The sequence below is a fragment of the Pholcus phalangioides genome, unplaced genomic scaffold (assembly GCF_987345545.1).
Source record: "Pholcus phalangioides strain wild (caught in Gottingen) unplaced genomic scaffold, Ppha-v1.0 ptg000012l_1, whole genome shotgun sequence".
NCBI lineage: Eukaryota > Metazoa > Arthropoda > Arachnida > Araneae > Pholcidae > Pholcus > Pholcus phalangioides.
In genome coordinates this window covers 15,321,800-15,339,257 of record NW_028301605.1, presented here as the reverse complement: position 1 = coordinate 15,339,257, position 17,458 = coordinate 15,321,800, and the positions used below count along the sequence as shown (strand labels likewise).

Below are 17,458 nucleotides of genomic sequence, written 5' to 3'. Positions count from 1 at the left end.
TGAATAATAGTTATCTCATGAATGATAATTTTCTACAGGGCAAATAAAATCTGGTGCTTTTGGTCTATCATAGATGGTAAAAAATTGGTTCCATGGTCTAAAATGATTCGCTAGTTTATTCTTAAAATCACTAACACTACATTTGGTCTATTCACAAACCAGCATAAGCTCCATTTTCAAAACTTCCATCATCCGTATACAGTGGTGTGGGTTATTGTAATACGGCCGAGCACCTAAGAATGAATTCATATATATATATTATGTATCTGTCTTAAATGGTACTCAGGCCGAGCACCACCCCCAAGTCTGTAACACTTCCGATTTACTTAGCAAAAATAAGGAACTTTACCTTCATACCTCTGTAGATGTCCATCTAAATAGAAGTCCCTCGAGTGTATGTAACACTTCAACGAGTTATGCAACCAGGGTTCCTGCTGCCGATCGCCATTGCGCTAAGATCTTTATGAAATCTCCCATTTGGCGAGTAAATAAAAGATTTATTTGACATTATCATGACCTCATTTAGCAAGTAAAAGATCGATAAATTATATATTATAATAATATATAACTGTATCTCAGAACCATACTATTATATGCCCATTTTTGTCAATTTAGAGATATTACTGTATTCTTGTAGTTCTCATTCTGTAGTTTAGGGCTCTAGTATTGTATTTCAGCTAAAATAATTTTTAAATTTTGTTAGTTATTTAAAAGTTATTTTTTAGCTAAAATACTATACTAGAAGCCCTAAACTACAGAATAAGAACTACAAGAATGCAGTAATGTCTCAAAATTGACAAAAATGGACATACGATAGTATAGTTCTGAAGTACAGATACATCGATAAATATACATAAATTATAATATAAATTATCGATATGATATCGACAAATAATACAATCTATAAATAGTCAAAATTTCGATAAAATTCCAATTTCACTAATGTTGCCAATTAGAGGGTTGATTTGGCATCCAAACAGCTCTATTTTATCATTGTTACAGTATTTGGTCAACCAAATTGTCGTAATTACCAAAAGAGCCAGCAAGAACCCTGTGATTACTTACACCAATAACTAGCATGCGGAAAAATTGAATTTCAAATTCCAATCATCAAAACTACAATTAAAAATTCAATGAATGGTATTAATCTCAATAATATATCCATCCCCCTCGATGTCTTTAGGGCTAACAAATCACTTAAATGGACGCAAAAAAAAACCAACAACACCACCACCACCAAATACTTAATTTACAATGAGAGGAAATTTGTATAAATTCGATTTTAATTTTTTTTTCTCTCTTACAAATAACAATTGGGGCTCCCCAAAAAAAAAAAAAATGGCGAGCCCCAAGGCAATACAGCAAAGCACCAGTAATATTCCATGCAATAGATGGGAATCTGTTATAGTAAACCTAAATTTTTCAATCCACTACGAACATTGTATACATGTTTTATACAGACGTATTTCTCTGTTTGTATACATATATAGACATTTATATTTATGTATAGATAATAAGAGTAATTAGCACTTTTTTTTGATCGAAGGCCATTTTCACTTGCGAAAAATCGAGAGAAAATATATGTATATTTACGCACGTGTATATATATATTTAATATATATATATTAATATATATAAATTTATAATGACTAAAATGAATCCAAGAAAAAACATTTTGGACTAATTATATCATTTTTCCAATATCACTATTCGATCGTTGAGCAAAATTCAATGAAGAATTACAACCAGGTTTTTATTTATTTTTTTCATCATAGCTTCGATTCTATTATTCATAGTATTCTGAAAATTGTGAATTACCAGTTTTTTTTTTTGCTAATTTTCATGATAAGAAGCTCAAAGTGGCCATCAATAATATTTGACATCGAAAAATAGTTCAATAGATATTATAGAATCTTAGAAAATTGAAGAGTAAAATGGAGAGAGTGAAAGGTTGATTTTTGGAATAATAACGGAATTATTGATTGATTTCTTTTGTAGGTAAATTTTTTTTTCAAATTTGTTTTTTTTTTAAATTAGATAATTCAATCGAAAATAATTGGAGAAACGACAAAAGTTTTGCACCAAGAAATCATATTTTTAAATAAGGAACTAAATTTTTGAAAGAAAAATTACCGGATTCTTAACTGTGGGGAAAAAAATCGATATTAAATTTTTAAATGAAGAAATCGATATTAAATTTCCAAATGAAGAAATCGATATTAAATTTCCAAATGAAGAAATCGATATTAAATTTTCAAATGAAGAAATCAATATTAAATTTTTAGTTAAAAAGCAGTTATCAGATTTTTTACTGAAAAAAATCAATGAGGTTTGCACTAAGGATATAGCGTTCGATTTTTAACTAAAGAAATGTTCAGGTTTTTTTTAAGTAACGAAATAATCAGATTTCTAACAAAGGAAATAATGCAGGTTTTTAAAATTGGGAAATTATATTTGTATGTGAAGATACAAAAAAATATTAGATTTTTAACTCAGAAAATCAATATTGTATTTTTAACTTTAGAAGTTAGCATTCGATTTTTAAGTGACGAAATCAATATAAGATTTTTAATGGAAGAGAGAGAGAAAATCAGTATTAGGTTTGTTTACTAAATAAATAGATATTGGATTTTTCACTGTAGAAGTTAATGCTAGATATTTAATGGAAGAAATCAGTATTAGATTTTTACTAACTGAAGAAATCAGTATTAGATTTTTAATAACTGAAGAAATCAGTATTAGATTTTTAATAACTGAAGAAATTGATATTGTATTTTTAAAGAAAGAAACAATATTAGGCTTTTTAAACGGGAGAAGAAATCAATATATTAGACTAAGACGTTTATATGAAGAAACTATTGAAGTTCCAATTATGATATTGTGTTTGATTTTTGAATGAAGAAATTTTTTGTGTAAGATTTTAAAATTAAGAAATTGTATTTTTGTATGAAGGTACCATATTTTTAACTGAAAATTTCATTGGACTTTCAAGTAAAGAGATCAATACGTTTTTCAACAGAGGAAATAATCAGATTTTTCATTAAATATTCTAGTTTTTGACTTAATAAGTTGTTATAAATTTTCACACAATTAAAAAATATATTTTTGAGTGAAGTTAATTATTAGACTGTTATATCGAGATAGATACTGTACTGTATTATTCCGCTTTCAACTGAAGAAATCATTGGACTTTTAACGCATGAAATGTTGATAGCCTATTTGACTAAAAGTAATCAATTGAAAAAAATTTGAAAAATTCGGATTTTTCTCAAACTGAATTAATTTTATTTTGTGAGTGCATAACATACTATACAAACTTTAAAAAAAACCTAAAAATTAAAAAAAATAATTTTTTGATTTCAACGTAATTGCAATTTTCCAAAGTACAATAAAATATAAATAAGCATGGAAAGAAAATAATTTTTTGTAAGTATTTAAATTTTTGCATCGAATGAAAACAAGATTGAAGATAATGTAGAATTTTTTTTTTGAAATGTTACCGAATTATTAATCACTAAATTATTGTTTAAAACGTTACACGTCATATATTCGAGTATAAAAGCGTTCTATATTGTACAGTAGTAATTGATAATCAAAAAGAATCAAATTATTTCTATAAAAACATTAAAAACAAATTAATAAAAAAATTAAAATATGTACGTTCGCATCATTATGCATAATATCAGTAGCATATGTAAACATCAGACATCGTTTTTGAATTATAATTTCGCAAACAAATTTTCAACTATAACATCGCGATACAATCATAACATTTTTGATTCCAAGCAAGGCAAAACCAAACATTGTGCAAAAAAAAAAGTAAATTTTGATTACAAAAAAAAATAAATAAAGATTAAATAAATTTTGATTTCCGATTCGAATCTAAAAAAAAACTAATTATACACTGTATTACACGTATGAAATTTAAAATTTTGATTATATAAAATGCATAGCACCCATTCATTGAAGAAAAAAACATTTTTGATTAATTATTGCAAAATAAAAAAATTTCACATCAGTCACAAAAAAAAACCCCGAAAAACTTACATATTTATTGTAACAAATAATTAAATGATGAGTTTTCAGAGATTTTTTGCACCATAAATTTAATGATAATATTCAATGATAATTATAAAAGTCGCAATCGAGATATTTTTTGTTTAGTCTTCATCATGCAACAATGGAACGACAACAATGATGACTGTAATAATATACAAACTTCCAAAAAAGAAAAAGGAAAAACATTTCTATATAATAATTATTAATAATTTTTTTTTCCACGAACAAACACACACTGGCACATCATACATTATATATTCATCATTTAAACAATATATAATATATATATTTATATATATATATATTCATTTATATCCATCATGATATAACAACCAATTACATATTTACAATAAAAAAAAAACAAGTTTTGGCTAGTATTCATCTTTTCTTTTATAATAATAATACTCCTCCACGAGATTGTGTGTGAATAACGTCTACAAATATATATATTTATAGCTCAAATACACATAATACATGGCGATTTCAAGATAATTCTATACATAATCAATTGATTATTTAGCCGGAAAAAAAATTTTTGTTTATCCTTCTCATACAACAACCGGACAAAAAATATTTTATACAATTTTTCAATAGAGTTTTATTTGATGGTCCTGAAAATGAATTTTTCGGGTTAAATTTTTTTTTTTTACACACTACTGGTGGAGCACCTTTAAACAGAAGAGGACCCGAAAAGAGTCCTCTTTATCTCAGTCCATATAATATATATAATTCTTTTACATACACATATATAATATATATATATTTATACGATACAAATGTACAATTGTCAATTTTTTTTTGAATATTTTTCTTGGTATTTTTCTCATTAACATAACGGAATTCCAGGAACGAAGAGAGTCTCTTTATTACGCTAACAGTCATGCAAATGAATGAATGATGACGACACACGGAAACGGACTTGACGTGAACACAATTTTTGTGATTATATGATATTGTCTGTGTGTGTGTTTAGAAGCGGTTTCGAGGAGCTGTACAACAATATCAGCGACGTACCGTCACGAGTTTTCTGTCTTTTCATTTATCCTTGATGATCAAACTTGGCTCGGACGAATGCTGCTCATGAGTGGCACGATCCATGCACCTCATAGTATGGTCACAAGAATATATATAAGTCATGCATTTTCACGACCTAATGCAACCTAGAATACGATACAGCTACGGTTCTCAAAAGCCTGCATCAAGCAGGACAAAGGATATTGCCATACTTACTAAGAAAGGTTGCCAAATCGTGACGAAATTTTTCATTTGGCGATTAGATAGACCAGGGTGTGCCGGGTTATCGAAATCATCGGATTGTTGGAGAAGTCAATTGAAAAAGCAAATTTAAATAATATAAACGCCTGCGCACAGACATACGGGAAAAACTCTAGTAAAAAAACGCCGGATTGTCGAGTCTACTGTAGGTGGAAAAATTTTGATTGTTGGCAACACTGCTTATTAGCCAAAACAGTGGCATCGGAGCCGGGGGGGGGGGCTGCAATTTGTAGGACGGCTCCAAGCAGCTCCTAGAGGATAGAAAGCCTTCGCACATGTTGACAAGTTCATTTGTCATCATGAGAGTAGTTCATCATGAGAGTAGACCGATAAGACTACCTAGCAAGTTTTCCACATTTTGCACCACAGCATCCTATTTCGTTTCTTCTTATTTTGGCGTAGAATCTTTTGGGTTGGCTCACCGCACGGTGATTGGATGTGGGGCATAGAAATCGCCAACTCTGTGCCAGATCGTTTCTTTTCCGCACAACGATGATACTATCACGTGCAACGGACTTTTTTCTCTGAATATTCTGAATGAGAATGGACTACTTGCGTGACGTCATGAGCATCGTGCGGAGGCCTTCTAACCCTAGGAGGTGCTGGTTAGAGCACCCGAAGAATTGATTCATACATCACAAAACCTCCCACATAAATCTCAAGACGAGCACCTACAGGTTCGAAACACTTCCGACGCCACAGAGCCAAAATTACTACAAGCTGAGTCGTATTTCAAGAGGGGGTTATAGCCCATGGTGGCAAGTTCTGAGGGGCAGCAAATTTCAGTAATGAGTGGAGTGGTCAAGGACATTAAATTATAACGGGAAAAGGGCGTGAAATTTTTGAAATTTCGAATAGCTCACAGGTGCCAGCGCCATGAAACAACCCGCTTCTGACTACAAACGAATGGAAAATAAGTAAAAAAAAAGCTAGCGCTAACCCCCTGGGTTGAAAAACAACAATAATTAAATTTTTATTGTTATCGCTATCAGGGCGCAACGTAGTAGAAGTTTCGAGAACCATTTCTCAGAATTTGGCGAACAAAAATAACCGCCAAATCTCTCAACTGTGTATTCTAGGTGTGCAATCAGAGCTTCTTTTTTTTTTTCTCATCAAAGAACAAGAAAATCATTAAAACATTGATCGATGAAATAAAACATTAAAATCTAATTTATAACTAAAAGATTAACAACATAATTAAACGAGAGATAAAAACCAAACATGGGGAAGATTTAAAGGAGGTTGAGGTGCATGACGTGGACTCTTCTAGAATGAATCTGAATTGAAAAAAGAAAATCAGCTGCATTCCAATCATACACCATGAACAGGATCCATTAGCTTTGGAAGCCATAAAAAAAAAAGTGAACATGTGTGAACATGGATAGTCCACACGAGAGACAGAAATAAAAAAAAAAACCAGCACCATTTTTTTCTCCCCCGAATTCAACGCACACCAAACACAGTTTAATTTGTACTTTTATCGAAGAGGAATAGTCCATTTTAGGAGACGAATCCATGTGAATTCAGTCGATCTTGATGGAGGGGGAAATGGAGATTGATGTTCCAAGTTCTGAATTTTGTGCTCACGAACAATTCACGGTTACAAAAAAAGCATGTTGAAGGAGGAGGGGGGGGGGGGCGGGCGGCTGCAAAATAACAACATCAATGACTTATGGCAAGGTGAGAAGGACGCGTGGGATTTTTCATCACCCTTCTCGTTAGAGGAGAGAGATCTCTTCCCTTTTTGTTGAATTCAGTGGACCCATGACCGCGTCGTGGTCATGGTGACTGGATGCGGCACGGTCGACCCGCTGGACGACGCGTTCATGGGATCGAAATTGAAGTCGAGGTTGCCGTCGACGCTCAGTTCGTGCCTGATGACTTGGTCGACGTCGCATTCGAGACCGCCCTGGACGGCGTCGAAATCGAGGTCCTGCGGAAGGGCGTTGTACAGGAGGTGACCGACGACGTGGTTGGCCGTGCTGGACAGCGACGTGCCGGAACTAGACGACGACTGCTGCTGTTGCTGATGATGATATGATGGCGGCGGTGACGGTGTCTGGTGGCAGCCCTGCTGGAGCTGCTGGTGCAGGAGCGGCGACGTCGTCGTCACGTGGGGGTTCTTGACTTCTCTGTACGAAACGGGACTCGCGACCAATGCCTCGACGTTGTCCATGAAGCGCATGTGATGATGAGATCTCTGCTCCGACATGTAGCCGCCACTGGACTGCATCAGGGACTCGACGCTGCTGCGTGTTGGCGATATGGACTGGACGTTGGCGCCGCCAGCATTTAGGGTTTGCAGTCTTGTCAGAGTGTAGGAGCTGCCGTTCATTCCGGTTTCCATCACTTGTGGAGGGCTTTGTTTGTGGATTATAGTCGGGCTCAGAGACGGAAGTCCATTCCCAGCAGAACTGCCGTTACCGGTCGCGACGACGCCGTTGGACTCGGACAGCGGACTCGGTTGCTGGTATGGAGGAGGCTGCTGCAGACGGTGGTAGGCACCGTCCCCGTTGGTTAACCTACTGACGCCGCCACCACCGGATCCGAACTGTTGCTTGTAGCTCATGCCGTACGCGTCCGCGTTGATACCCTGCGGCACTCGCCCGTTCGATAGTGACTTCAGGGCGCAATCCGGCAACCTGTACCCATCCCCGATACCCCCGCTAGAGCTGTTGCTTCTAAGCTTCATAGATTCCGCAAGAGATTCCACCAGGTTATCCGTCGTGAACCTGTCCATGACAGAGCCGTTGGGGCTGGCCGACGGCCGTTGCTGGGCCGGGGGCTCGTATAAATGCACAAGTTCGGAGTTCCAGGGTATCGGCGACAGCGGCGGCACCTCGCTGTCGTGCATGTCGGATTCAACGGCCGGTATCGGGGACAAGCGCCCGCAAGAGCTTGCGTTGGAGGAGGCCCTCGGACGGAAGTCTGGACTTAGCTGGAAGCCGTGATGGACTGGAGATTCCGGAAACATGTCCTGACCCTCGGATATGGAGGAACTGGGACTCGGAGTCGCCGCCGACTGGCCGTTGCGCAGGGCCTCGACTTTCTTCTTAACGCGGCCGCGTTTCTTCTCGTACTTCTGGGTCTCCATGCTCGTGGCCCTTCGTCGCGCCGCTTTTCCAGGCTTGGCATCAGGGTTGATCATCCACCAGGAGCTTTTGCCCGTTCCCTCGTTCTGGACGCGCATGAAGCGGTTGTGAAGAGACAAGTTGTGCCGGATCGAATTCTAGAAGAAAAAAAATACATTCATTAAAATCTGCACACCAACTACAGTCGGCCCCGCTCAATCGGATATCAACGATTCCAGCACACAATATCCGAATAAGCGGGAAGCAATTCAGTTGCCATTTCACAACATTAGTATAGTTTGTAAATTGAAAACTAACGAAGGATCAATATTAATAAAGCTTCTCGAATAAATCAGACATCAAAAATGAAATGAAAATTATATTTAATTACTAGCTGATACCCGGCGACGTTGCCCGCCCCGTAAAAAATGTATAGCTTATTAATTACTTCTTAATCAAAAAAATTTCTGCATCAAGTAAGAAAAAATTACTTTTATTTTTAAATATTTTAATTAAAATCTTCAGGCAATCGCTTGTGGATACACAATACTTTTTCTTTTTCCATCTGGTGTGTAGATGTACAAATTTTTGCTATTACCAACACGCGAACAGGCGACGAAAAGGTGTCCGTGTGAAAAACAGGGCTCAAGTAAGTTGATACCTGCCACTGGCCTAACGACTGGCCTTGCGCTTTGTTGATTGTCATGGCAAAAGCTAAACGAATCGGGAACTGTAATCGCTTGAAAGTGAATGACATTTCTCCAGTGATAATTGGGGTACGTGGAATGAAGACGTCTTCTTTTGGCACATCCAGTTAGAATCGTTGCTTCGATGATGTAATTGTGCAATTTCTTCACGCAGAGTCTGTTGCTATTGCAGAGCATTGGTGTTTCCAAATTTCTCAAAATCATTATAGGTGCTCCGACTTTGAGGGTCAAGTTGTGTGGTGGCACACCCGGAATATCCAAAGAGTTCAGACATTCTGCAGGATACAGAACTGTCTGCGCTGTGTCTGTGACAGTGTCAACCGATTTGTAAGATGTGGAGTCTCCCGAAATAATTTTTAGGATTTTTCCGTTGATCTTGTTCACACTGCCATTTTTCGGTGCCAGAATCGCACTCTCACAAAGCCACTCATGGTTTCGGTGATTTTGTTGAATGTTTGGGAAAACGTGGTCTGCAAGTTCTTGAACTGAGTTTATATATATAATAACTGGCAAAATCCAGTTGGGAACGTTATCAGTCTAGTGCTTGGGTCTACGGGAATTCTTCCATTGCCAAGTTTGATCAACTGATGTGAAAATGATAGCAGTGCTGAGTCATTTTGCAGTTGAGCTCGCATGTTGGTGGATAATGATAATTTTTTAGCTTCATGCCAGAGTGTTGATGTCCTAACAAACTCGAGGCGACCACCGATAGACAGCACACCACCTTCACTTCCAACCCATCTCACTAATGGCAGTAAATTGCAATGTAGCGATATGGCCAGAGTTGGTGTTTGGTGAAGTAGAGTGCTGATGATTTGAGGCAAGCATTGAGTTCATCAGCTGGCGTTGAACATTTTTATTCCCAGTTTTATCGCCGTAGTTGTTGTTCTCTGTTGTTAGTGACGCCATATGTCCAGCTTCTACAGCGAATATTATTCAAACTCCTTTTAAGCACTTTTTAAATTGAAACTATACCTCAACGATGGGTGGTTGATGAGATAAAGGCCACATTAGCACTTACAGGACACCCTGTATACATGCAAGCAAAAATATCTGGCGCTTCCAGGGTTTTTTTTTAATTACTGGGAGTATTGGAAAAGAGCCAAACCATTATAAAGGAATAAACTGTAATGATGGCAGTGTTAAAGATGTGACAAACCATTGTAAAGACATATACACGTCTGAAACGCATTGTTGGGAACCACGGTAACCAAAGTAAACGTTCCGAAAGTGATTGTTGAGGCCCCCAAAACCATTGTTGCCCGACAGTTTTTCGCCCATTTCGGGCATTTGCCCAGCTCTGACGAACTTTTAAAGTAGCCTACGGCTCAATCCCGGTCCTGTTTGGTATATATGCAAAATCTGGCGATGATCGGTCTAAAACTGTAGATTTGTATAAAGAGCATACATACATACATACATACATACATACATACATACATACATACTTTCACATTTATATATAAGACAATGTGATCACAATAACTCAGATTTTTACTTTGCACAAGGAAAGTAAGCACCCTCTATTTGCTTAACAGAGGACAAAAATAAAACAACTAAATATACGTATTGATGACAACACGAATGCTTGGAGGCCAGTACCTACTCTCAAATGTACTTATTTTAACTTAACCTAGCAACATATTTTCCATTAACTCCAAATATTTCATTCAATAAACATTGTGTATAGTGGTTGATAAGTAATAACAATTGACGTGTGAAGCGTAATATACGATTAGGCCGGAAAAAAATTGTTGAAATCATCATATTAAGAGGGAGAGAGCTTATACAAATATATATTCAAGGTTACAAAATTATTATCATACTATGAAAGTGCGACGGGAATAATCAAACATAGATCGTGTCAATTCAGGCTGAATTTCACCGTGGCAAATAGTGGACTTCTTGGTGATAAATTCATCTCTAGAAGGACTTTTTGGTTACCAAAATCTCTAGGCCTGGACAGCTTTTTGTGGGGGGGGGGGGGGCAGCTGAATTAATCTGTACATAAAAATAATCTACACACCTCCGAAGAGTTCAACTTCAATGCCGTGCGGTGGACAGATCAAAGGTTTTTAACAGTTTGTGTTTTATAGACTCCTTGTGCCAATAAGATGAAGTCGACCGGCGACCACCTGAGCCAATGACATGGGGGGGGGGGGGCTTCTTTACAAAGTAATATTAAAATACAAGCAATGAGTTGTTTTCTGGAGCCAAGCTAACGGACCCTCTGACATATCTCCAAGGAACCCCAGGAGGTGGAGTTCCATTACCAAACTGACTGAAACCCATGTTTTTAAACCCCGATAGAGAGGATATAAGCAATTTGTAAGTTATTCAGAGGAGGTGGACCACAGTGAAAAAAAAACCAACATATGCCATTCAGACCAGGGGTCCCTTGACCACGATTACCAAACCCACTACGACTACTAACTAAACCATACAATCACCTCTCGTCCATATTCTCCTGCGGAACTTGGAATTGATACATGTTGGTATGCAAATTGTGTACGTGTTGTGAACCTAACGTGAAGTTTTGTTTCTGTGTAAGGCTTATTATGGTGCTTCCATCTTTTTTCCAAATTATGAGTGTAATGATTGAATATTTGTACCGTTGTAGGCCTGTCGCTCTCTGTGGCGAGACTTTTTTAACGGGGAGATCAGCTCATATATTTGCGCCTCGAAGTTTGAAACCATTACGGACCCGACCAAACTGACTGTTAATCCTGCTGTCTCTAGAGAAGATATAAGCTACGTGTATGAAGGAATATATGAGCCAAAAAATCATACAGGCATTCAGATCAGGGATTCCTTGACCACCATTAATAAAAAGAAACTGTCCCCTGCTCTGTCTCCAGAAGAGATATATAAGCTAGTTACAGACCTCTGATTATGAACCCTTGGTGTTGGTAATGTTTCATTAGGTTGCGAGGAACAGTGTAAATTACTCAAAGAATGATTTTCCGATGGGTACCGTTTGTACAAATGCATTCAATGAAATGCCTCAAGCACTCAATTTTTAGAAATCGATAATTTCGTTCATTTGTGGCTTGTCTATCGATTTCTAATAACGACATTGATCACGGTGGAAAGCACCAGCGATTACTTGTCCTTGACCAAGCACAATTTCTGACTCACACAAAAGGAAACCCCAGCATTCGCATGTGTCGAAACACTTCAGCATTCTGCATTTCAAAAAATAAAGGTATTATTATAGGATACCTATTATATATCCACGATCAAGACACGTGTACTATCAAACTCCACTTGTTGGAACACCGTCATCGTGACCTTCCGATCTTCGGAAGGAAGGATACGCATGGCATGTTGGGGGGGGGGGGGGAAAGGGAGAAGAAAATAAAGGATTCCATGTAGCATGGCACTTTTCCTTTAATACGCCGTGACAAATGGACAAGCGACTCCATGTAGATGTACAGTGCACGCAAATTGAGAAAGAAAAAAAGTGATGGTTCACCGAGAGATGACCGCGGTGAATGGGAAAAAGCACAAGAAAAAAAACGTATTCTATGCCGTGTAAAGAGATTAGATCGAATCGGACACGCAAATGCATCATTTTCTGAGGCCGATAAAACTGTTGCTTTCAAATCGATTCTTCTTTTCGGATATTCATTATTGATGAGACGGGGGGGGGGGGGGGGAAATGGAGGAAACACTAGCTCTTTTCCAAGTTACAAGCAATTTCAAGTGTAACTGAGACAGATGCAAAATCGAAATATCAAATGGTCATTGAGAATAAGATTCAAATTCCTTTCCAAATTTCAATGCCAGATATAAATAGATACCATATTACCCAAACCATAAAGATGACCAATAACGATACTCCAAAGAAAAACACAAACGTGGGTTAGAATATAGAAAATGGAAGAAGAGAAGGTTCAGAAGATCAGAAGAAAAGTTATGAAAAATCACAAGTGATTTGATTCGAACCTTTCTTCAATCCCTTGTGTGTCCGAAACACCCGTATATATATATATATATATATATAAAAGGGTCCTTTCACACACCGGTTCCATCCGGACGAAACCGTCCGGTTTTTGCCCTCTAGTCATTGTCTTTTGTTAGGCGTTGGGCTGGCTGCATCAGCACCACTGGACGGAAAAAATCCACCCCCCCGTCCTTTGGTGGGGGGGGGGGGGGCTATTCTTCCTTCGGTTTACTGCTCCCTGCCCACGGAAAAAAAGACGGCCGGCATTTTTCTATACAGACAAAACCGATGTGTGCGAAAGAGGCCTAAAGATTCAGCCGGCAACTCGTGTGGCTGAGGTATAAGTGCTTCAGCAATAGTAAGTACACCAATGTCAACATCACCATGAAAACCTTATGTAAGCACCATTAACAGTAAAACTGAGAAATGAGCAGTTAATCGTATACCCTGCATTTTATAGGACTCCGATTTGCTTTCAGCAGCGCCCTCTATCCGAAGAATTTCAACTAATTTTTTTTTTCTTGCACCACAGAAAAATCATTATCCGCGAGGATAAATTTTTCGTATAAACCGCATTCAAAAATATATACCAATTTCTTCAATTTTTAAACGGTTTGCGAATCTATGCGGCAACCAGGGCTGGACAAATAAATCTCTTGCCCGGGGTATGTAAAAAATCCAAAAAACTGGGAGAATTTTTTTAGGGTTTATGGGAAATTTTGCGAGCATCAAACAGAAGAAATGCAAAAATATATATGCACACAGTAAAATATATATATTTCTCTATCTCATTACATTTAAAATTCTTTAAGTATTTTATCAATTTATGGCAACATGTTTTGAATGTATGGGGGAAAATATCATGAAAAGGGAAATTTCGTTTGACCATATTATGAAAGTTTTATGAAAATTCTTTTACAAAACTTGACAAAAAAAGCTTATCGGTTGCATTCGCTCGAGTGTAACCGATATGCTCATTGGTCGATAGGACAAATTGCCCAAAATCGGCCCGTGTTGGAAGTTTCTTGGTTGTAGAAAATTTTGAGATTTCATCAAAGAAATAATTTTGTTTTTCAATGTAGTGCAACGCTCTTAATTTTCTATATTCTGTGCATATTTTTATCAATAGATAGCACTACATTCGTGGAAAAAAATTTGCTCATAAGGGAAAACTAAGCATTGTTTTTTGAGCATGTATAATATTGTTACGAGAAAATTATGTAAATAATCATTATATATATATTTATCATGTATTATGTAATCTTTCACCAATAAATAATCAGTGACACATATCTCTAAATCTCGCCAAATCAACGACAAACCTGTTGGTGACCGCTCCGATTCGGCATTCATTCAAACTGAGCACACACAACTCTGGTCTATCACCATACGCAATTTACTACCGTTTGAGTTTCGCCGGAAGTATGAGTGTGTGTGTCCCCTCAAATCCCCCGGGCCACGAAAGCGATTGTATACAAAGTGTACATTACACAAAATACACTCAACTGCCTGACATTTAACCAGTTGCCGCCCAGCCGCCTCTCGAGAAGTTGCCCAACTGGCATGGTTTTAAGGTAGCTGCATATACGGAACATTCGTGTAAAGATGTCATGCGAACCATCGAGATATTTCTAGAAGGTTTATTTGGCTTTTATAAGTGACGCAGCTTCTGCGGAACTATGCAGTTGCTGAAATTGTATCGCGCGGGAGGAGGGAACGAGACATTATTTGCCGATCGCATTATATCTGTAGGTCACGTTCCGTCAAGATCTCTGCATGCAAATACACGTACACGTGTGTATAGCTGTTCTGTGCAATAAATCCATGACGCCCAGTATTTTGTTTCATCCTCTGCTCATTTCAAGGACTTGTGAGAAATTAGCCGGAACAATACTGATTCGGGCATGGATTTTTTTTTTTAGATTTGTCCAGCCCCTGTGGGATACCCTGTATACAGTCGAGTCCCGTTATAGCGAACTCCAAGAGACCGGAGAAATAACTTCGTTATAACGAAATTTCGCTATAAAGGAATTTCAGGTTGTTTGCATTGTTTCTATGTACACTTATTTGAGAGTTTAGAAAAGTCTTCGTTAAAACGAGATTTTCGCTATAACGGTATTCGTTAAAAAGGGGTTCGACTGTATTTCTTGAAAGTTATGAAATCAGTCTCAATTCAAGACTCCAAAGGGGTCATTCAAGTATTACGTCGGCATCGGGGGGGGGGGGGTTCGGATTTGCTGACTTTTGATGACAAGGGGGGAAAGGGGATTTGAAGGTTGCTTACGTCATCAACCACCCCTTTTTGAAGATATGAAATATTCGAAGCTGTTGACGAAATTTTGCTGACGGGGCGGGGGTTAGTGTTTTGCTGACTTTTGCTGAAAAGGGGCGGGGGTCAAAAATGGCTGAAAATCTGCAGAAAAAAAGGGAGTACACGAGATTTGATCCACGCTCAAATAAGCAAGTCGAAAACTGCTCAAGGTACCAATCGTATTCCTTCCAATGACGTTGACAAGGGGAGGGGGGAAACGGGACACGAATATTGGTGACACTAGTGCATACAGATTAAGTCAAGAAAAGGGGGGGGGGTCCAGAAAGTATTTTATTATACCTATATAGATGTACAATAAAAATGTGTAGAAAATTTCTAGCGAAAGAATTAATAATGTAGGTCAATTGGCGACCTACATATTATAAAGCTAAGTCAAGGACAAGAACATTCTCGTCAATGAAGCGCATCAGGTTGGCTGCCTCCTTGCCTGCCGTTTGGGATCTTTTTATACAATAATCATAATAATAATAATACACGCATTTCCATTATTTTCTCACGCCATTGTATAATCCAAATCCGACGGATATCGATGAAATCCACTGAGTCCGGCTATAGCGAAATTCACGCGGATTTATTTTTCTTTTAACAATTTAACCCCAGCGGAAAAAAAAAAAGGAATTAGATTGTAGTATTTTTTGACAGGAAAATAAATACCGGAGTCAGACTCGGTTATAACGGCATTGAAGATTCTGTGAAAATTTTTCTTAACAACCGATGCTGACGTTTTCAGGATCGCTCCCTTTTTCAGCGAAATTTTTTTTTTTTTATCAGATTAAATCGAATACATTAGAACTTCGTTATAACGCACTCGTTTGTAATGTCTATGGCTGATTCCTGTGGGAATGGAAATTGCTTACAACGTCGATGAAAATGCACCGACCCCGGAATTGCGCGACGCATTTTTCGTCACTTTGCTGCTTTTTCCCCAAGAAATTCACATAAAAAGTCCCATTTTTTTTTTCCCACCGAGAAGCATCAATTCAAATACTAAAATCAGGGAATAAAGATAGTTTGCATAATTTATAAATTATAAAATATGATTATAAATTTCATTTCATATATTTGCCATGTAGAACGTTTTTTTTTTGTTCGGGAAAAAAATAACTTCCATTTCCCTTGCAGATTTGTTGTATCATTTTATTATCCGGACAAGAGCTATTTATAATTAATAATTGGCGATTTCGCCGACAATTAACAACATTTTTAGCGAAAATTGGCGACGTCCCGTGTTTATTATCATCGTAATTTATTGTATATCTTTCTCTATGAAATGTGCGATAATCGTAGCGAAATGAGTTCATCTTTGTGTTTGATTGCATCTGATTAAATGTTTAAATGACTATGGACAACGCCAACCGATTGTAACGGCACCTCGGATATAACGATTTGTAATTAATAAACGATTTTCGGATTAACAAAATTACGAGGAATATTTATTGTCGTTATAACCGATTTTCACTGTATTTTGCATGAAGTTATTCCATTGGGGTAACGAAATACAGTGAAACCTCTCTACTCGATATAACAATAAATCCCTCCGCAACGATATTTTTTTGTCGTCTTGTCTACATTCTAATATTAAACTTCTGCTTCTCGCTAGAATGATAATCCCTGTACCACGATATTTATTCTCGATCAGCAGTATCGTTATATCGAGGTTTCACTGTACGAGTAAGAAAGAATTTCTACACTATTTCTAAAAGAAAATTTTACACTTTTAACATAAACCTCTAGAAATAGCGTTAGGCTGGTATTACACTATAAAAGTTTGATAAAAGCCCTTTGAAAAATGCAACCGGTAAGCTTATCGGTTACATTCGAGCTAATGTGGTAGATAGGCTTATCAGTTGTTTCTTTTCAAGTTTTGCATTTTGTAAAAGATCTTTTACCAAACTTTGATAGCGTAATTCCGGACTTTCAATAAAACGGTTGATATTTGGAAACATACAATACTAAAAACATCTCTATTAATTATCAATTCATTAAATCCTTCCTGCGGAAAAAAAGAGAAACCTATGTTAAAATATTATGAGCAATATTTATTTGAAAATAAGTGATTGAGCTTAAA

At 37.0% G+C, this 17,458-nt stretch overlaps 1 protein-coding gene across 1 annotated transcript in view; it reads right to left on the bottom strand.

Annotated features, from left to right (window-relative positions):
- Nucleotides 1–2,582: 2,582 nt before the first annotated feature.
- The window catches only part of LOC149079644 (forkhead box protein O1-like), a 131,330-nt gene continuing 116,454 nt past the window's right edge, over nt 2,583–17,458 (bottom strand). The window contains exon 2 of the mRNA XM_089240237.1: nt 2,583–8,563. Within this exon, the coding sequence (XP_089096363.1) occupies nt 7,088–8,563 (1,476 nt within the window). The 3' untranslated portion in view covers nt 2,583–7,087. The remainder of the gene's footprint in view (nt 8,564–17,458) is intronic.